This window comes from Sorex araneus, chromosome 6 (genome assembly GCF_027595985.1).
Source record: "Sorex araneus isolate mSorAra2 chromosome 6, mSorAra2.pri, whole genome shotgun sequence".
NCBI classification, from domain to species: domain Eukaryota; kingdom Metazoa; phylum Chordata; class Mammalia; order Eulipotyphla; family Soricidae; genus Sorex; species Sorex araneus.
The window spans coordinates 111,067,576-111,089,454 of record NC_073307.1 but is presented as its reverse complement, the minus strand read 5'-3'; the positions used below and the strand labels follow the sequence as shown (position 1 = coordinate 111,089,454).

At 39.6% G+C, this 21,879-nt stretch overlaps 1 protein-coding gene across 2 annotated transcripts in view; it reads right to left on the bottom strand.

Annotated features, from left to right (window-relative positions):
- Window positions 1–6,394: 6,394 nt before the first annotated feature.
- Window positions 6,395–21,879, bottom strand: part of IPO7 (importin 7) — a 70,930-nt gene continuing 55,445 nt past the window's right edge. Inside the window, exons 17-25 of one of the 2 annotated variants that reach the window (XM_055142435.1) lie at window positions 19,716–19,782; window positions 19,513–19,638; window positions 18,807–18,904; window positions 16,954–17,049; window positions 15,244–15,464; window positions 14,948–15,153; window positions 13,099–13,302; window positions 9,066–9,182; window positions 6,395–8,080 (exon numbers count right to left, since the gene is read on the bottom strand). In XM_055142435.1, coding sequence (XP_054998410.1) covers window positions 7,983–8,080; window positions 9,066–9,182; window positions 13,099–13,302; window positions 14,948–15,153; window positions 15,244–15,464; window positions 16,954–17,049; window positions 18,807–18,904; window positions 19,513–19,638; window positions 19,716–19,782 — 1,233 coding nt within the window. In that variant the 3' untranslated portion in view covers window positions 6,395–7,982. Of the gene's footprint in view, window positions 8,081–9,065; window positions 9,183–13,098; window positions 13,306–14,947; window positions 15,154–15,243; window positions 15,465–16,953; window positions 17,050–18,806; window positions 18,905–19,512; window positions 19,639–19,715; window positions 19,783–21,879 lie in introns of both variants that reach the window. The other variant, XM_004613612.2, reaches the window with a different exon arrangement.

Sequence of the window (21,879 nt, the reverse complement as noted above, 5' to 3'; positions counted from 1 at the left end):
CTTGCATGTGGTCAAATTGAGTTCAATCCCTGGCACCCCTAATGGTTCCCTGAGTTCGCTAGGAGTGATCCCTGAATAAAGAACCAGGAGTGAGTCATTTACCACCACTGTGTGTGGCTCCAAAGCAAAACCAAGCGTAACTTCATGGGGCTTATGGGTTTAGCGACCTTGGTCTGTAGATTAAATTCAGTCTTAAGCATTATTTAGTGCTTAATTAGAATACACGTTTTTGAGTGGTAGTAGGGTATGTTTTGTGTTATGTTTAAGAGAACTTGAACCAAATCTGAGACCTGGAGCAAGTAGGGTGTTTGCCTTGCCCACAGCTGACCAAGGTTTGATCCCTGGCATCCCCAGTGGTCCTCTAAGCACTGCCAGGAGTGATGCAGAGCCGGGAGTAACCAAAAACCCCCAAATGTGGATAATAAGGTAGGGGGGGGAGGAAATATGTAATGAATTGTTTGGGGGCAATACCAGGTAGTGCTCAGGGGTAATACACTATGCTTAGGCTATTCCTGCCTCAGTGCTATGGATGGAACCTGAGCCTCACATGCAAAGCGTGCACTCAAGCACACTCAGACTGTGCTTATCTATGCTTCCTGTCTCAGTGAAAGGAACTGTGACCAGGGTTAGTACAGAGACCTTGCCAGGAGTTAAGACCTGAGTTCCACTAATGCTGCCCACGCCCACCCCCCACAAAAAAAGTGCAGGGGAGGTTGCAAGAGGAAAAAGTTTTAGGAACCTCTTTCTTTAATACCCATTTAAAAATTTAAAGCAACTTTGAGTGTGTGTTGGGGAACTACACCCCATGTCTACTTGAGTTCCTCTATTTTTCAGTTGTACAAGTTCTATATATACTTTTTGTTTGGGACCCACACCTAGAAGTCTGAATTACCCCTGGCATTGCTCAGGCTTACTCCTGGAAAAAACTGGGGTACACGGAATAGAACCCAGGTCAGTCACATGCAAGGCAAGCAGCATACCAGCTACACTAGTTCCCCAACCCTATATACTTAGAATTTTAAGTTTCTCCCGTCTGTTGGATTGTTTGAACTAACTGGAAGTGTTCTTTTGAAGCTTGTTATCCTTTGTTTGGGGGCTACACTTGGCTGTACTCTGAGGTCACTCCTGGTGGGGCTTGAGGGATGTTGTATGGATGTTGTGGGATATTGGGGACCAAACCTGGGTTGTCTGTATGCAAGAAAAGTGCCCCACTTGCTATATGCAGGCCAAAGTAATTTTCCAGTGGTTTGTTAAATATTTCCCAGTTTTATCACTGCATTTTGGGAGTTTGACAACTTCCTGTTACAGCATTCCAGAGTCCAATTCATTTTTGAATTTAAGTAAAACTTCAGTGTTTTACTTAAGTAATTTGCTTAATCACATCTATCACTTATTTTGTCCCATTTGACATCTTTAAATCACTGAAGCAAGTCCAGGAAGATAACTCAAAGTCTGAGTATATGCTTTTGCTTGTGGAAGCTCCAGGTCTATTCCTTGGCATCACCTGGTACATGATGGAAAATATTGGATCACGGAATTATTCAATGTGTATGTTGTGAAATAAAAATCTTACTTCTTGGGGCTGGAGTGATAGCACAGCGGATAGGGCGTTTGCCTTGCACGCGGCCGACCCGGGTTCAAATCCCATCATCCCATATGGTCCCCTGAGCACCCCCAGGGGTGATTCCTGAGTGCATGAGCCAGGAGTGACCCCTGTGCATTGCTGGGTGTGACCCAAAAAGCAAAATAAATAAATAAATAAATGATAAAATTTCCATTTAAAAAAAAAAATCTTACTTCTTGTTTTTGTGTGAAAATCCAACTATCTCAGAGTCATTTGATGTCTTTGCCATATTAAATAATTTTAGCATTATTGAAAATCAGTCAACTATGAATCTAAGAAGTCATTTCTAGACCCTGTATGAGTGTGTACATTCTCTAGGGTATAAGAGGGCTGGAGCCATAGTACAGTGCTTGGACATTTACCTTGCACACAGCCGATCTGGGTTCCATCCCTAGCAACCCATATAGACCCTCAAGCACCGCAAGAGTGATTCCTAAGTGCAGAGCCAGAAATAACCCCTAAGCATTGCTAGGTGTGACCCAAAAAGCCAAAAGAAAGGAAAAAAGATTGTTACTCCACTTATGCCTTTTGTTTCTTACTTCCTTTGGCCTAAATGCACTAGTAGAACATCATAGCAATGGGCTGCACATGCTGTATGCTTTGCTTTTATTTTTGTTTTTCTTGCTTTCTGGGTCACACAGCGATGCTCGGGGTTACTCCGGGCTCCACTCAGGAATCACTCCTGGTGGTGCTTGGTGAACCATGGGATGCTGGGGATCCAACCTAGGTTGGCTGCATGCAAGGCAGTTATTCTGGCCCCACAGTATGCTTTGCTTTGCACTCCTGGTTTTGATACCAGGAACCATGGTGGCCCTCCCCACCCCCACTTAATTGATTCCTGAGTGCAGAACCAGAAATTACCGCTGAGCACTACCAGGTGTGGTACCCCAAAAGAAATTTTAACATGAAATAGGACTATCCAGCTCTGTATCACTCCTGGTAGTGCCAAGGAACTGTGTTGTGGTCTCCCACAATCTACCTAGCCCTAAGACAAGTTTTCTCTCTCATTAAGTCCACTACCTTAAAGTCTTTTTGGGAAGATGCTTTATTTAGCCTAAAGAAAGTCACCTGCTTTGAGTAATTCAAATACAGGGTTCATTACCTGGAGAAAAAAATGCTTAGGTGTGTTATTTCTTTCTCTGCACTCAGGAATTACTCCTGGTAGTGCTTGGGGGACCACATGGAATGCAGGGGATCAGACCTGGTCTGGCCCTACCTACCTACCACGGCAGCCTTTATTTAGTAAATTTTAATCTATGTGTGAAAACAGAATTACCACCTGTGTTTTAAAAATTCTGAAAGCTCATAAAAAGCTTGCTTGAGAGGCTGGAGCCATAGCACAGCAGGTAGGGCGTTTGCCTCGCACACAGCTGACCCGGGTTCGATTCCCAGCATCCCATATGGTCCCCCGAGCACCACCAGATGTAATTTCTGAGTGCAGAGCCAGGAGTAACCCCTGTGCATAGTTGGGTGTGACTCAAAGAAAAAAAAAACTTGACGTTCCTCCCATAATAATAAACTCACACAAGTCCAATCTGTAATATTCACAATCTCCCACTCTTGAAAATGGACAGTCATATCTAAGTTCTGGGTGCTGACCTCTGATGAGGTGGCAGTATGTGCTGCACTATTTACAGTAATAGTCCTTAAAAGGCCAAGGGGTATATGCTTCATCTGTTTTTAGATTTTTTTGTGTACAAGTAAGTGGTAATTTTTACTAAACAAAATTTGCTTAGATGTGACAAGATAGAAGGGGGGCAATACAGTTTTCTCAATAGTGGAAGTAAGCAGAGAAACAGACAATCGAAGTATGTGTTCAAGGGGACAACATGGGCTTGAAAGCAAGCTGCCTTCTCTGTTTTAGTGTCCCAAGCAATATATTTTTTTCAGGGAGAAAAAGATCACTTAGCACTCCATTGGAAACTTACCTTCTTTTAGCAAGCATACTAGAAGCTACTGCCACCCTCTCCCAGACTGTCCAGCAGTACCCTTCCCCCTCCTCATTCCCTCTGATCTACATGGTTCTCCTGGAACACATAATATACACATATAAGTGAAAGGCCTACAGTGTTGCTGAATTAAGTGGAGAAGGGTACTGTGTTCAATCATCTGTTAACTTTTATAATTTACAGATGAACTTAAATCTTGATTACATTAACTAAGCAATGTATACAAAGAACATTGATCCTTAGAAAGGAGCCTTCTTGGAACACCAAGTAGAGGATGTTGGGAGGACCCATTCGGGTTGAAAGATGTGAGCTGACCAGTATCCCTAGCCGGCCCCTTATCTTGGCTGTTACCTATCCTTTCAACATACCCCTCACAACCTTTACCCTTGGTGGTCTGGCTCCCACTTCTTGGTGGTCCCATCCCCTGCCCTCTCACAATATGGTTTTTACTTCTGTGGATTTAATAAAAACTTCACCACTTCTTCAAGAAAAAAAAAAAAAGAAAGATGTGAGCTGAAAGTAGACTATAGACTGAACATAAAGGCCACTCAATACCTCTATTAAAAACTACAACACCCAAAAGGAGAGAGAACAAAGGGAATGCCCTGACGCAGAGACAGGATGGGGTGGTGGGGGATGGGGTGGGAGTGGTTCAAAGGGGTACTAGGATCATCGGTAGAGGAGAATGGGCACTGATGGAGGGATGGGTAAACGATCACTGTATGACTGAAATACAAACACTAAAGTTCTTAAGTTTGTAACTGTACCTCACAGTGATTCACTAATAAAAAATTTAAAACAAAAAGGAGCTTGAATATCTTATCTGACAAATAGCTTACTACCTTTCCAACCTCCTGATATTAGGTTAACTTTCATCTCAGAGATACTACAGTATCATCAAAAGCACCTTCTAGGGGCCGGAGAGAGAGTACAGCAGGTAGGGCGTTTGCCTTGCACACAGCAGACCCAGGTTCAATCCCCGGCATCCCATATGGTCCCCCAAGCACATTCTATTGTAAACAGATACATAACCTTCCTTTACAATGCACCAAAGTGTGAAATGCTATTTTGCAACAGTAGCCAACCAACCTCAAGGGTAAAGCATAGAATTCAGGATCAAAACTGGCAGTCACAATCTTCATCAAAACTTATAAACTATATAAAATGGACATTTTTATAAGTTTAATTTTATATATTATTTATTCTACAAAAACTTATGTAATGCCTAAGTGCTTAAGGCTACAGACCTGGGTTAGTTATGTTAATACAATTCTCAGTGACAATTTTCTTTTTTTTTTTTTTTTTGCTTTTTGGGTCACACCCGGCGATGCACAGGGGTTGCTCCTGGCTCTGCACTCAAGAATTACCCCTGGCAGTGCTCAGGGGACCATATGGGATGCTGGGAATTGAACCCGGGTCGGCAGCGTGCAAGGCAAACGCCCTACCCGCTGTGCTATTGCTCTGGCCCCAAGGTATCACCATTTTATAACCTGCAGAAAACAGATTAACTGCCTTTATTTAATGCTAATACATGAGTGCCTTAAATATACCCCCCCAAAAATCTAGGCTTTCTAACAGTCAAATACAAAAACCCAAACATTAGAATTAGAAGTAAAAAATTTAAAAATAGGCTATGTAAGGGAAAACTTTGAAGTGGAAGTATGGGAGCTGTGTGCTTTAAAAAAAAAAAAAATCGGGGCTGGAGCGCTAGCACAGCAGGTAGGGCGTTTGCCTTGCAAGCGACCGACCCGGGTTCAATTCCCAGCATCCCATATGGTCCCCTGAGCACCGCCAGGGATAATTCCTGAGTGCAGATCCAGGAGTAACCCCTGTGCATCGCCAGGTGTGACCCAAAAAGCAAATAAATAAATAAAAATAAAATAAAAATAAAAATAAAATCTACGTGCATTGATTGTATTTGGTTTATAAATAATGTCCAATACAAATATTACCCTAAAATTCTTACTTTATCTAGACATGTCAAAAGTCTATCTAGGCATGATCTATCCGAAACTAATTTTGATATCAAGTTCAAGGAAACACAAAAAACAACTGTGGTACATATTTGACTTTTACACCCAAGTGTTTCCTGGCTGTGCGGCTCAGGGATCAATCCTGATGGTACTCAGGGGAGACCATATGAGGTGCCAGGGATCAAACCTGGGTCAGCTACGTATAACGCAAAAGTGCCTTTTCCCCAGCCCTATAATCTAATTTTATTCTCTATTTAAAAATATGTATGTGGAGATGTTTGAATATGACACAAGATAAAACTGTTCTCAAAGTCATGCCAACATCTTTTCTTGAACAAAACCTCAGCAAATGAGAACTTTCATATTGTGCATGGGAATAACTAAAACCTTTATTACATATGGTTTTTTAGTAACAATGTGAAAATCTGAAATATCAATTCAAAGAGCAATGAAGTCTGAAATTTAAAAAAGTAGACTAAGAGGTAGAAGGGTAAAAGGTGAAGGAAGACGAAAATGGTTAATACTATTCAGTATCTCCCCTTGTACACAATGTTGTATAGATACAACTCATTTTAATTTTATTGATTTTTTTATAATAGTGAAATCTGCTTAAGTAACCTAAGATATACAGATGGTGTCCAACTTGGGGGCTTGGGGAGTAGAAACACACTTGATTAACAGTTTTCACCCACACATTTTAGACAATATTTTAATTTTTTTGCCAATATTTTCATAGGAAATTCATAAATATAGGAAATACTTTCACTCCTTCAGTGTTAAAATAGAAAACCAAACAATGCCAACAGTAGTGGCTTAATTACCGGCATACAAGAAAAACACAACACCAATGGGTTTTCTTCATTATGCATTTTAAATATCAATATGTGCATGTTTCATTTTTACAGTTATAAATTTTCTGGTCTGTTATAGACAATAGCACTTAACAGTTTTGAATCCATTGAGATGTTTCAATTTGAAATATTTTGTGTACATATGTATATAAAAAAATAACCCAATGTATGACTCATCTGATAGATGTTAAGATTAATAAAGGCTTATTTTTGAACATGCAGTCAGTACAGGACAGAGGGAAGCAAGCTAGCCTCCCTACACCGCCTTGTCACTGGCTTTTTTTTTTTTTTTTTGCAGTGGTATCAATAGTGGTTTTTGGAGGGAACCATGTGCCTTCAGCATATCTGCTTAAGATCAGATACCACAATCAATGAGGAGGATAAAGGAAATGGAGGGAGGAGGATAGATAATGTCTAATTTAAAAATGGCATTTTACATATTTTGTAGGTACAGGATAAAAACAGGCCGATGAAGGGGAAATTTTATAGAAAAAAAAACTGCAATCAAATAAGACATAATAGCCGAATTAAGTTCTTTTAATAGATTGCATATATAGATGTTTAGCCATACTCTGATCAACTCTTTAAGTTATATATTTTATATAACTTAACTTTATAAAAAAGTTCTTCAAGGAATTTTATATCCAATTTACATGTTTCAAATACCACCTTTCTCATTTCTTACAGTAAGGTCTTGTATCCAAATATCCACTTGTACACTGAGAATTTTAAGAAAAACATAGGACACAGAGGGAGTTGCCATTTTTTAGCAGCAATGAAATATCACTAACCCCTTTTAACATACCGAATTCAAGTCACTATAAGAGGTGAGTGCACCACAAAGTCACCAGGTACAAAATTGCTAAGTTCATTTTTAAATTAATAACTTGAAATTACCCATCCCCCCTCCCCATTAAATCCCTTCTTTTTATAAACAGCAAACATTTTGCTATTTTATACATAGGCTAGCAGGCTTGTTTCAATATGAAAGTGCTAATTCATTTACAGATTTTTTTAATCAGTTATGTAGTGCTACAATAAATGTCCAATAATCTACATAGGAACAATCTTTGATGAATGAAAATGAAGACTGAATAAGGCTATCAATTACCTTATCTTATTTACATATAAAGAATAGATTTCCAATGGTGAGGGAGAGACAGAAATCAGACAAATACTCATAGGTGTAAAAATTACATCTACCTTTACGCTTATACTGTAAATGAGACATTTTAAATAGTCCTGTAGCCCATGCCTATTTTTTCCTCAGAAAAAGAAAAGCTGCCTTCATGACATCCCCTCATTTCAGATTTCCACAGTGTCACTTGAACTTTCAGTCAGAATCTTACTTTCTTCCAAAAATAAAGAAAATACCCTCCCCCAAGATACCCCCCATCCCGCCCCCCCAATCCCTCTGGTTTCTTTTTCAGTGCCAAGTTGCATGATCAGGTCCCACCTCCTGGGGTTTTTTTGTCCATCTATTGATCAATTAGTTTAGAGTAGATAACATGAACCAGTTCTGGAACCGCTACTAGGAGGAACACAAGCTCTTCACTACAATCACAGCAGGAAAGAAAGTGATAACTCAATTCATCCCTGGTGCCGGGCCTCCAAAATTGAAAGAACTTGGCACAACTGGAGCACTGAATTTGTATCCTCCATGCTTCTCAATCATTTTGGATTCTAGAAAACACATATGTCAAAGTTTAACACAGCATTTAATCATAAGATTTTGGAGGACAGAAGAAACAGACATTAACAAGTTTACCAACTAGTATTAGCGCGCAAGTTCCAAAGTTGGCCTCTTGTTCTCCCTCCAAATGTGTGCAAGGGAAGAGTGTATTATGTAAGGAAGACAAACTCTCCTGTTAAATGTATATTATAGACTTGCTACTCAACATTCACTTCCCATTAAAAAAACAAAGATCTTGAATTCATTTTGAGTCAAACTTATCAAGCAGGATCTAATATCCAAATAAAGCCAATAAATCTTCAAGCAAATTCAAACATAAAAAATACTTGAGGGGGCTGGTGCGATAGCAGAGCGGGTAGGGCATTTGCCTTGCATGCGGCCGACCCGGGTTCAAATCCCAGCATCCCATATGGTCCCCTGAGCACCGCCAGGGGTGATTCCTGAGTGTATGAGCCAGGAGTGACCCCTGTGCATCGCCAGGTGTGACCCAAAAAGCAAAAAAAAAAAAAAAAAACAAAAAAAAAACTTGAAAGATACGCTTTCCTTATTAGGACAAATCTTCGAATATGAAATTAGTTTGACAAATGGTATTAGGCACAAAATTCTTTTAAGACGGTATTATCTAAAATGTTTTTTTTAAAAATGCATACTGAAATGTTTAGAGATGAGAAGACATTATGATTATTTAATAGCTTATTTAATATACATATTTATAGAACTTTCTACTATCGTCACCAGGAACAAAACCAACTTTATTATAGTTACCACACACTGGAAGTAGTCTTCAACTACTTCAACTATATATACAATCAAAAAAGCAATGCCAAAATCAGAATTCATTTTATTCCTTTAGAAGTTCATTTCATTAACCTAAAACTAATTTATACAAGTTAAAATTATTTAATATAAAAACGTAAAGCTACTACTACTAAGTCATAAACTGAATTTAAGAGGGATTGTGGTCAATTAACATACCATGGGCTGCTCTTCTTTGATCAGCTAGAGTTGCTATATCCTGTAATTGTTTTCTTTGTTCTTCATTAAGACCATGAGTCAGAGCTTGATACCAAACAGGATTACGATTCTGTATAGCTGACAAAAAGTAAGAGGAAATAAGGCAATAAGAGAAACTAAATTGTTCTTTTCTATTTTACTTACTCTACTGCACCTCCCGTTTTGAAATTCTACTCTATTTTATATTCTCCAATAATAATGAGTCACTTGTGAAACAAAGAAAACACGCCAAGAAAAAGTTCTCTAAGGAAATTAGACGTCCCACACTATTGAACATATAAATGCAAAATTGTCTTATGGATGTTAGTGCTCTGGACAGACGATCAAATTAGCCATGACATTTCCTTAAACCAAAGCTTAATCCAGACCAAGGTCTTAACTCTTCAATTCTGTGATAATTAAGCAAGGTACAGTAGCTACAGAAAAAAAAAAAATGATGCTAGCAGAGTTTGGTTCATGAGTTATAAAAGTTTAAGATGAGGGAGCAACTGCTGATGTAAAAGCTGCAAGTGATCTAAAAAGTCTGATATAAGGATTTGGTAAGCATACATTAACAAACTGCTCGTTAAATATTAATAAAATGACTGTAAGTTTTCAATAAAAGGAAACAGGCTTTGGAGCCAGAAATGGTACTGTAGATAGGGAAAAGTTGTCTGGCTTCAAAGGACAGGCTCCTTAGCAGCTAATGTGAACAGTGACTTGGTTTTTTTTTTTTTTTTAATTTTATTTGGGCATTATGGTTTTATTATTTTTTATTTTTGCTTTTTGGGTCACACCCAGAGATGCTCAGGAGTTACTCCTGGCTTTGCACTCAGGAATCATTCCTGGCAGTGTTCCAGAGACCATATGGGATACTGGGAATTGAACCCGGGTCGGCCGCATGCAAGGCAAATGCCCTACCCGATGTGCTATCACTCCAGCCCCAACAGTGACTTGGTTTTTATTTACCATTCTAAACTGTGACCTAAAAGAAGCTTAGATGAAAGCACATCTATTCATGATACAGTTTAATATTTAAAGTCTACTATTGAAACAATCAGCTTTCAAAAAAAAAAAAATCTGGGGTTGAAGTAACAGTACAGTGGGTAGGGCACTTGCCCTGCACACTGCCAACCTGGGTTTGATTCCTGGCACCTTTTATGGTTTCCTGAGCTTGCCAGGAGTAACTCCTGAGTAAAAAGCCAGGAAAAAGTTGAGTACTATTGGGCGTGGCTCAAAAAGGGGGATGGGGGGAAGACTTCCTTTCAATGTATTGTAGCTCATTGACAATGTACCTGGTCACCCAAAAATTCTAAAGGAAATCAATGTTTTTCATGCCTGTTAACACAGACCAAGGAATTATTTTAGTGTTCAGATCTTATTACTTAAAAAAATACTTTTGGGGGGCTGGAGAGATAATACATCAAGCAGAACGCTTGCCTTGCACAATCCAATTTGGGTTCCACCTCCGAATTTCACATGGTTCCTCAAGCATCACCAATTATGGTCCCCAAATGAAAAACAAACCAAAAATTAATATTTATGTTTTAGGGCCCATGCAAGAGTGCAGCAGGTAGGTCTGCTTTCATGCAGACACTGGTTGGCATTCCATATGGTCCCCCAGCCCTGCCAGAAACAAACCCTGAACATAGAGCCATGACTAAGTCTTGAGCATGGCTGGATGTGACCAAAAGAACAAAATATGAAACAAAACCAAAACAACAACCCCAAAAAATAAACATTGGGCTAGAACAGGACGCACAGGCACATGCTTTGCATTTGTGCAAAAACACACATTTCGATCCTGGCACTGCACGAAATGAGATAGCCCACTAACTACCTCGACATTTTGGGGTACCATTTGGCCAGATTAACCAACTGTGGTCAAAAGTGAGGCCCAGGCTTCTTGAGCACTACTTCCCAACCCCACCCCCAAACAACAAAAACAAACCCAAAAAGATTAATAGGATTTTAAGACTAAGACATGAATCCCATAGAATAGAAAGAATGCAGCAGGAAGTGTGCTTGCCATGAATGCAGTTGACCCCAGGACCACATAGGGTGCCTTGCGTCGAACCTGGATCAACCACAGATTAGGCCCTACTTGTACAACTTCTAGAGCCCCCAAGAGGTTTGTGGGGTTTTTTTGGGGGGTGGGAGGGGTCCACACCTGGTGCTGACACTATTCAGGGGTTACTCCCAGCAGAGCTCGAGACCATATGGAATGCTGAGGATTGAATGTAGGTTGGCCTCTTGCAAGACAAGTGCTGCTTTACTATAGCTCTGGGCTTTGAGAAGAAATGAATGGAGAAAAGAGGAAACAGAGGAAATAGTTTTCAAGAGAACACAGTGAAGCAGGCAAGTAAAGAAACATAAAGACAAGCACGAAAGGTATATGTTCAAGGTATGTGTGGGTAAAGAATTGGGTATAGTGTTTGCCTTGTATGTGGCCATGGCAGTTTCAAGCCCTAGCCCTTGACATGGTCTCCTGAGTCTATTAGGAGTGATTCTAGAACAGAGAACCATGAGAAAGCGTGTGCGCACTCATGAGAGAGAGAGAGAGAGAGAGAGAGAGAGAGAGAGAGAGAGAGAGAGAGAGAAACACACAAACATGGGAGTGAAGAGCAAGCCACAGACCTAACTTTCATATACAGAAACGGCATTGCGGGCCAGCAGGCACCCCGCCTTTTCCAGAAGGAATCCCGGCAACACTGAGCTACTAAATGGTGCCGGTATGTGGGACTGGGACCATTTCTCCAAATCACGCGTCCGCTGATATACAAAAAGCTGCTCACGAACGGCTCCATCACCCCTGAGCAGTCATTATCCCAGAGGCACAAAAACCAATCTCGAAAACAGCGGCAGCTGGCAGATATACTCCTGGACTATGTATGAACTAAGCTATGGCCCCATGCAGCCCCAGGAGGGGTAATGGTTTCTGTCCCTGGGCCTTTTCCCCTTTGCGGCAGCATGGTGACCACCACCTTTCAGAGTTAACTGGACAAAGAGATAGGAGCTTGCAGTGATGGGACACATGGGGAATCTCGCAATGTGTGTGTGTGTGTGTGTGTGTGTGTGTGTGTGTGTGTCTGTCTGTCTGTCTCAGAGCCAGCCCTGCTCCCCGCCCAAATGAGAACCCGAGTGACCACCTACGAACAGCTCCACTGCAGTGATGGGACGCATGGGGAATCTCGCAATTGTGTGTGTGTGTCTCTCTCTCTCTCTCTCTCTCTCTCTCTCTCTCTCTCAGAGCCAGCCCTGCTCCCCGCCCAAATGAGAACCCGAGTGACCACCTACGAACAGTTCCACTGCTCCTAAACAGCCATGATTCCAGACGCACACAACCAATCTCGGAATGCAGTGGCTGCTGGCAGAAATAGCTCTGGGCTTAGTTAATAAAATACCAGAATCCTAAAACTGAACGGCCGCTTTTGTGACCGTGCAACATCATAGGCTCTTTGTTATCAACAATAAACAATAGAAAACATACCTATGATGCCATTTCGACAGGTCTGATGGGGGGGGGGGGACACTCCAAATAATAATAGTGGTTTTCTGCTGAAAATTGAATGTAACCAAGGTATTGTAATCAAATCAAAGAATGTAATCAAAGACTCCAAATAGTAATAGTGGGTTTCTGCTGAAAATTGAATGTAATCAAAGCAAAGAGAGAGTAAAATGAAAATCATCTGCCACACAGGCGGTGGGGGGGCATGCTGGGGTTCTTGGTGGTAGAACATGTGCACTGGTGAACGGATGGATGTTTGATTGATGCATGACTGAGATTTGATCCTGAAAGCCCTGTAACTGTTCTCACAGTGATTCAATAAAAAATTAATTAATTAATTAATTTAAAAAAAAAACTGCATTGGTTTGGAACAAACTTGAATATCCATAATGTGTGCATATACATAAAAATCCCTCGAAGCAGACCCACTAAAAACCCAACAACCAGATTGTATCAGAAAAATAAGATATAAAGTTATCTGGAATTACACACAGTAAGTTGACTTACTTTGAAATATAGCTTTAAATATCTGATACTCGTCAACAGGGTTATCTTCATCATCAATGATTGTGGAATAGCCTTCCAGAGCAGTTTCTTCAGCATCATCTTCTTCCCAGTCTTCATCATCTCCATCCTCACCTGCTTGCTTAGCCAGAATCTCTAAATATTCTTGCCCATCTTCATCAATATCATCTTCATCACTACCCAATTCTTCTGCCAAGTGATGAAACAGTATTACTCAACAAACTTACAATGATTTCAATCTTTTCATTTTTTGGTTTTTGGGCCACACCTGGCTCTATACTCAGGAATTAGTATCGGTGGTGCTGGGAATTGAAACAAACTTGCTGAGTGCAAGACAAGCTGTAGTATATTATTTCAACCCCTGAAATCAAATCTTTTCAAGAAATAAAAGAAAAAATTCTCACAGAGGCTTGTGAAAACAGTGACTCTTGCGGGATGGGGAAGAGTATTTGAATGAAACATGGACTGTTAGGAGCTACTCCCAATGTTACTAAGTATTGTGTGCTAAGAACAGGGCTTCCAAAAGCCAAGTACAGGCTCCAGCCCTTTCAAATATTCACCGGGCTCTAAACCATGGATGGCTTTTAGTACTAAATGTCTACAGGTGTGAAAAAAAATGACCACATAGCAACTCTGTGCTCACTATATGGTCCATATCCAAGCAAATAATAATAATAAAGTGAATTTGGTACAATATTTGGGGGAGCGGGGTAGGGGGACTGAGGATCAACCCAAGGCTTCAAAAGTGAGTGCAAGCCCTACTGTGCTAACCCCTCCCCCAAGAAAACCCTTTTTTTGATATTTAAGCCTCTGGCTAAATTAGTGAATAAAGAAAAACCAAAATTTGCAATATCCGCATCATACTAACTTAATTACTATTACTCTTTTTTGGGAGGGTGGACTTGAGTTATCACCTGGTGTGATTAGGGAACTTTGAGTGGTACTGGGGTTCAAACAGGATCAGCTGCAAGCAGGGAAAATCGCCCTGATCTTTGTTCTTCCTCTCCGCCCCCTCACATTAAGTTCACTTAACCAACACCTAATCAACTTAGGCTCTTGAAGTCTTTACTGTCTTTTAGGTAATTATATCAGCCAAATTTAATTATTCTTACTGTGAAGGTGTATCTCAATGTTCATGATTTTGGGGCTGTAACTGGCAGCACACAGGAGCTATTCCGAATTGGTGCATAGGTGACCGTCATTTTATGCCAGAGATCAAACCCAGACTTCCTACAGGCAAAGGAAGCATTCTAGCCTGTTGTACTATTGCTTCAGCCCTACATTTTTATTTTCTCTTAGGGGTGGTATTTGGTTCCTCTCAGCAAGGCTCGGTGGTAACTACTAGCTCTGCCCAGGAACCACTCCTGGTGGTACTAGAGAAACTGTGGGGCTGGGCAATCAAACCGAGGTTGGATGTCTTTCAAAGCAAGCACTTTAATTTCTGTATTAGCCCTTGAAACCCAGCCGTGATCTTTAGAACAGATTACCGTGAGTGCCTAAAACACATTGGAACCATAACTGAAGATTCTGCCTTGCACTGTCTACTTATAAGGTAGACTTTCATTTTTTTCTATTAATAAATATGCATGATTACAACCATACTTTCTTTAGGAAAGCTTTCTAAAAACATTAATTCCTATGAGTTTTCTTTTTCTGGGGAAGAGAGGGGAGGTGTCTTTGAGTCATACCCAGCAGTGATCAAGGAAATGTGCAAAGATGATTATCTAACCCAGATAAGTGACATGCAATGTAAATGCCTTAATTCTTTACTATCTCTCACCCACATCCATATAAATAAGTAACTGAATTTTTTTCTGCACAAATCCCTTACCCGTTTCATCATCATCTTCAGCTTCATCATCGTCATCACTGTCATTCTCATGTTCTGCATGGCAGGCATATGCTCTTTTTAATCCATTAAATAAAAGGATAAAAGCTGGCAAGATCTGTCCAGAAACCTGATTTAAAACTTGTGGTATTTGTTCCATGTCAATGAGAGCACATAGGCCCAGAACACACATCTTTCTGTCATGAAGCCTAAAAAATATACAGTAAAATAATTTTCTTCCTTTTTCACAGTGAGAATTCCCTATAAAGCCAAATAAAGGTCCAATTCATGTCACTCACCCCAGGAAACAGTCAACATCATTAAGCCACTGAGTAATAAAATGATTTGTGACTGGTTCAACATTATTAGGGAAACGAAGATTTTCTAAGGTGTTCAGAAGTAGATGTGGATTATAATACAAAGCTGCAATGGCAACTTGCAGGCACATTGTTCGAAGTTCACTTGTCTTTACTTCTCTTGTCAGTCTCTCTAAAGCTGCTTCCACAAATAAAGGAATGCACTGTAAAGAAAGAGCAAATATTCCAAAACTGTAAGAAATAGCTAACTATTCCACTAAAATATACTAACAAACGAATGTCATCTGAACCTCATCCCTATTAGATAATCCTGCATATCTTATTCAAGATGCAATTTGCTGGGAAATTTAATTTCAGAAATTGTGTCCACCTGAGAGTCAGTACCTTAACATAACATCAGTCATGGATTCACAGTATTTCTTCCTAGTGATTCCCTGCCCCCTCCCCAATGAATTGCTAAAAATCACAAAGTTACAAAGATATTCACGACTGAGTTTAAGGTATACATTGTTCCAACATCAATACCTTCACCAGTGTCCACTACCTTCCTGTCTCTGTGGCAGGCACTTTCCCCCTCCCCCATTGTCCTGCCTACCATATACTCTCCACTCCTGCCTCTACTGCTTTGAGCATTTGATATTCCCCAAATGTTTCTTCATATCCTACATATGAGAGAAAGCACTCTGAGTCTGTTCCTCTCCCTCTGATTAAATTTCACTCAACAGGATACTCTCCAGATTCATCCATAAGGCAGCAAATTGCATGACTTTCATATTTTTGTATGGCTGAGTAGTATTCCATTGTGTAATGTACTAAAAAGCTTTATCAAAATACACTTGCAATGTTTCCAAATCTTAGTAATTGTGAATAATGCTGCAATGAACATGAGTGCAGATGTCTTTTCTGCACTGTGCTTTGGGGGCTGTAACGGTATTATTTCCATGAATGGAATTGCTGTGACATATAGAAACTTGATTCTTAATTTTTTAAGTATTGTCCATTTTGCCTTCCAAAATGCAGGACCAGTCAATATTCTCACCAGCAGTGAATGAGGGTCCCTTCTACACCACATTCTTCACAACACTAGTTGTTTTTTTAGATGAGTGCCTGTCTCTCTGGAGTGAGATGATTATCTTGTTGTCTTGGTTGACTAATGTTTTTCAGGTAATTTAGCAACTCATTGGACAGGACAGTTAAAAAAAATAAATAAAATTTTATGAAAATCATATACCATACACCTGTAATATAATTTCAGCCTATTTGGAAAGTTATAAAAATTTATGATTGACTTACTATACAAGTGTATGTGGCAAAAGATAGTTAAAACAAACCATAGGGCCAGAGAGGTTTGTATAGTAGGTAAAGTGCTTGCTTTGCCTTCGACTAATCAGGGATTTTTCCTGATTACCCCATAAGGTCTCTCGAATCAATGCCAAAAGTTATCTTTGACCATAGAGCCAGGAGTAAGTCTGAGCACAGCAGGTGTGACCCAAAAACAACAACAAAAAGTATTAAAAAATGTAAGTTAAAAAATTAAAAAAATGTAAGTTAAAAAACCTTGGATGGAAACAAGTATAATAATATCAGTCAGTCAAATTTGAATACACAAAAAATACCCTTAATATATAACACAATTATAATCCTAAATTTATCCTCCGTAGGCTCCAATATGAATCACCCTGTTTCACTGACCTGGTCAATACCACGTCCTTTACACTGTAAAATGATGACCTCTAACAATTTTGCTGCATGACACTCTGCATCTTCTCCTGCAACTCCTGTAAGAACCTGATTACAGAAATACATATTTTAATCTTCAACTTACATATCATCTAAAAACCTTTAACTGAAAATACACATCCCATGTCCATAGTCTTTATTAGATTTTGTAAGAGACTATAATTAGGCCAGAGCAACAGTACAGAGGGCAGGGCATGCAGGCTACCTGAGTTCAACCCCCAGCACCTGGTAGGTCCCCCAAGACTACCAGGAGTGATCTCTCAGCTCAGAGCCAGAAATAAGTCCCAAACACCGCCAGGAGTGCCCTCTCACAAAAATATTCTAGTTTTTATAAATGGCTGCAATATTAACTGTACAGGATATAGTCTAAGCACCTCAGAGGATAAAGCTATTCATTTGTTATACTGCAGCATCCTGGTATCTTGGTCTTCAATGTCTAAATCTTTTCCTAATTTTGCACCCCCTCCTCCAACACTGTTTCATTGTTGTGGCTCTCCTGCTCTTCCTACCAATTGGTCCTCTAGACTGATGCACAGCAGCCTGCCCCCCACCCCTGGCTCAGAAACACTGGTTAAATAAATCATCATTATGCAGTCTTCCCACACACCATATAGCCATATAGATAATTATTCTTTGGTCTCCATATATCCACAGCTGCAAGGATTTTCTTCATAAAATGTATCTAATATTCCTATACTCTCCAAAGTTTCTGATTTCTTGATTCAAAGTCTAGCAAAGATGAACCCATAGGCACTTTAAAAACATGACTATTAAGAGGTACAGCAGGCAAAGCGCTTGTCTTGCCATGTAACTGACAATGTCCAATTGATCCCCATCACCATAAATGGTTTCCTAGGCACCACCAGGAATGATCCCTGGGCAGGAGTATTAAACAAGAACAAAAACACGGGCTAACAAAAGATTCAAATGTCGAAAGGAGCAGGAATATTTATGTCATAATACAATTTTAAATCAAGTTAGAGCAAGGCAAAAGACAAATAGTAGTAAAAGACAATACTGGAGGAGTGGAGAGATAATACAGATAATAAGGTAGGGCTGTCACCCTCCACACAGATGCTGACCCATGTTCCATTACTGGGACCCCATATGGTCTCCTGAGCACTACCAGGATTGAGCCCTAAGTGCGCCCTAAGTGCAGAGCCAAAGTAATTCTTAAGCATGACAAGGTGTAGCCCACGCTACATTTTTTTTCCCGTTTTATTTGAAGTTTTTGATAAAGAGAGACAGAGAGACAGAGACAGAGAAAAAAGGGAGAGGGAGGTAGAAAGAATTATCACCCTCAAGATAAGCCCTGAGTGGAAAGGGAGCCCCAATACATATGCCAAGTATAAAGGTTTGTGAAAGTACACATCTTAAGAGGGGAGATGAGAGCGATATGAACTTGGGACGTACTATCTCCCGGGTCCCTGTTCAACAATCTTATAACTTTACTGTGCACAAGGATAAAATTGCACAAGCACATGTCATACATACTGTATGACTTTTCCTTCTGATTTAACTTTGTATACTCCCCTCAACCAACTTTTATCAAACTAATACATTACCATCACCATGGTACCAGGTATGTTCACAATTAAATACTTTCTAGAGCCAGAAATCCTCATATGTGCAAGGTATATACTTTACCACTGGGCCTGAATTACATATTTTTAGCATAAATTTAAAATATATATACCTATGTATATGTTTATATATATATACATATATATCGCAGCACCAGAATTATGTACATTTTTTATAGCATTAATCTCACGTGATGTTATAATATATTTTAAAAAACCTACCTTTTTGCACATACTGTATATCATTTCAAGATACTTGGTATCAGACAGAAGCGTGTCTGTATCAACTGTTACATAATTATGAAGTAGAGGCATCATATCTGTATTAAAAAAAATGTTAAGTTAAATATCTTAGATTTTTTTTTTTTTTTTTGCTTTTTGGGTCACACCCAGCGATGCTCAGGGGTTACTCCTGGCTCTGCACTCAGGAATTACTCCTGGCAGTGCTTGGGGGACCATATGGGATGCCGGGGATCGAACCCGGGTCGGCCACGTGCAAGGCAAACGCCCTACCCGCTGTGCTATCGCTCCGGCCCCAAATATCTTAGATATTTTAAGTTGCTTTTTTCCTGAAATAACTTAGAAAAGATTCATGGTTTGTGATATTCACACTTTGAAAGTATATTCATTTATGACTTTACATTTATTAGTTGAACATATAGATAATTATTCTTTGGTCTCCATATATCCACAGCTGCAAGTTGAACACGAGGATTATAGATGATACATGGTAGGAGGATGACAACGTTAAAAAGGGGAAAAAAACTAAAGCAATAACTAAAAACATTTAATAAAAATGCGATGGGGTATCAACTATTACTCATAACCAAGTCAAAGAATTTCCTAAAAATACAAGTATATACTGTTGATTTACAGAAAGTGAAAAACTAAAGGGAATCTTCAGTATTTAAATAATAACTTGACTCACCTGTGAAGTAATCAAAGCCATCTTGTTGAAAAACCTCAAATACCAAAGGAAGCAACTGCCACATCTGTGGAGACACTTGTTGACACGTCAAACTATGTGCTAAAGAGAAGATTTCCTCGTAGAATTCTAAAAGAAAATATGAGCATTAGGACAGTGTTTGCTGATGTGAAACACATTATTTTTTAGCAATCAAAGTTCTGTACCTAAGACATGCTGTTGTAAAACAGTTCCAATGACCTGTAAGCAGATTCCCTCAAGTTGCTGAGTTATCTAAAAGAAAAGAAAAATTTACATGGAATTGCATTACACAGTAGTAATTACTAAATATTCAGTGATATGAAATACAAAACTTAAATATTTATATTGGATATTAATAGAGCATTCTGCAATTACAGCACTTAAATATGTTCTATATTGTTAGGAAATTGTTTTGTGTTTTGAAATAGTAGTAGTATGACAAATGACAAACACCAGAAATAACATGTAAGTTAGCTAGGAAGGAAAATAAACTAATATCCTGAGAAAATGCATGTAGTCATAAAAATAAAGGATCCACAATCATTCTGCCAAAAAATTTAAATATGTAAACAGATTAATTCAGGGGAGATATAATTAAAGTCTCACTCTGGGATGAGATAAAAATTACTTGAAAGGCATTATTACTGTCACCACTCCCAATAATGGAAGTCACCATAATTTATATAAGTGTAATAAAATAAAGCCTTCAAACCAAACAAAAATAAAATATGAATTCTGATTTAATTCTCACTATGGTCCTCAATTGGATTCCAACTACCTGAAAGGGCTCAGAATGTTTGATAAGATTAATTCTGGTAACTACAATAATTTACCAGGAAGCTAGCTCAACAGGTAAGAGGGCATGTTTTGTATCACTGTCACTGTCATCCCGTTGCTCATCGATTTGTTTGAGCGGGCACTAGTAACATCTCTCATTGAGAGACTTATAGTTACTGTTTTTGGCACATCCAATACGCACGGGTAGCTTGCCTGGGTCTCCAAGAGGGGCGAAGGAATCGAACACGGGTCGGCTGCGTGAAAGGTGAAAGCCCAACCGCTGTGCTATCACTCCAGCCCATGTTTTGTATACAGGAGGCAAACACTAGCAAAGATTTTGGAAGCAACTAAAACCCCTCCCTTCAGAAGGCAGATGGAATAGAGAAGGGATCATTATGAAAATGATGGCTGGAGGAATCAGTCGGGATAGGAGATGTGTAGATAATGGACCAAACATGATGACCTCTCAGTGTTTGTGTTGCAAACCATAATGCCCCAAAATAAAGAGAGAGTATGAGGAATATTGTCTGCCATGGAGGCAAGGAGGGTGGGAAAAAGGGGGGGGAAATACCTGGGATATTGGTGGTGGGGAATGTGCACTGATGGAGGGTGGGTATTTGATCATTCTGTGACTATAACCCAAAAATGAAAGCTTGTTACTGTCTCACGGTGATTCAATAAAATTAAAAAATAAAATAAAATAAATAAACCCCCTCCCCTCTTTACCCAGTACTGCTTGGATGTGACTCACAACCCAAACACAACTAACAAGAGCAAAAAACAAAAACACTTTACCATAAATCTGGGGTTTGGGAGACAGTACACCTCCATAAAGTAAATAACAAAACTATCACAATTTAATAAAGCAATTTAAAATAGAAAACTTGCACCTGGAGAGACGGTGGGCATGAAGTAAACGTTTAAGTTCAATACTCAAAACCACCTATGGTACCCGGACCACTGCCACAAATGATCCCTGAGCAGGAAGGAAGTCTTGGCAATGCAGTGTTTGTACCATAGGTAAGGTGCTTGCCATGTACTGACCTGGGTTCAATCCCTGAATTCCAAGATTACCTGCACCTGCCAGGAGTGATCCCTGGCTAAGGGCCAGGAGTACGCCCAGAGCATCAATGATTATGCCCCCAACCCCCTGAAAAAAGAAGGGAGGAAAAGAGAGAGGAAGGGAGGGAAGGGGGCCAGAGAGCTTGTACAGGGGTTAAGTTGCTTACTTTGCAGGCTGCCTATACTTTTCCCATCTCACCACCATATACAGTCCCTGGAACACCATGAGTGATCCCTATACTCAGAGGAACAAGTCCTGAGTGGAGTACCACTGGATGTGCTCCCAAAACCAAAAGAAAAGGGGTGGTGGTGAAGGGGGGGCCGGGGAAGGAGAACTTGGATGAATATATTTTCTTAGAAACAACCACACTTCTGAAATCTGAGAAAGAGAAACAAAGAAAAAGCAAATATCCTGAGCCTCAAGAAAAGAATTTAAGTAATTCTCCTTCCTATACCTTATGCTAGAAAAACTGAAAAACATTAGGTTATCAACCTTTATGTTTGTGTCAT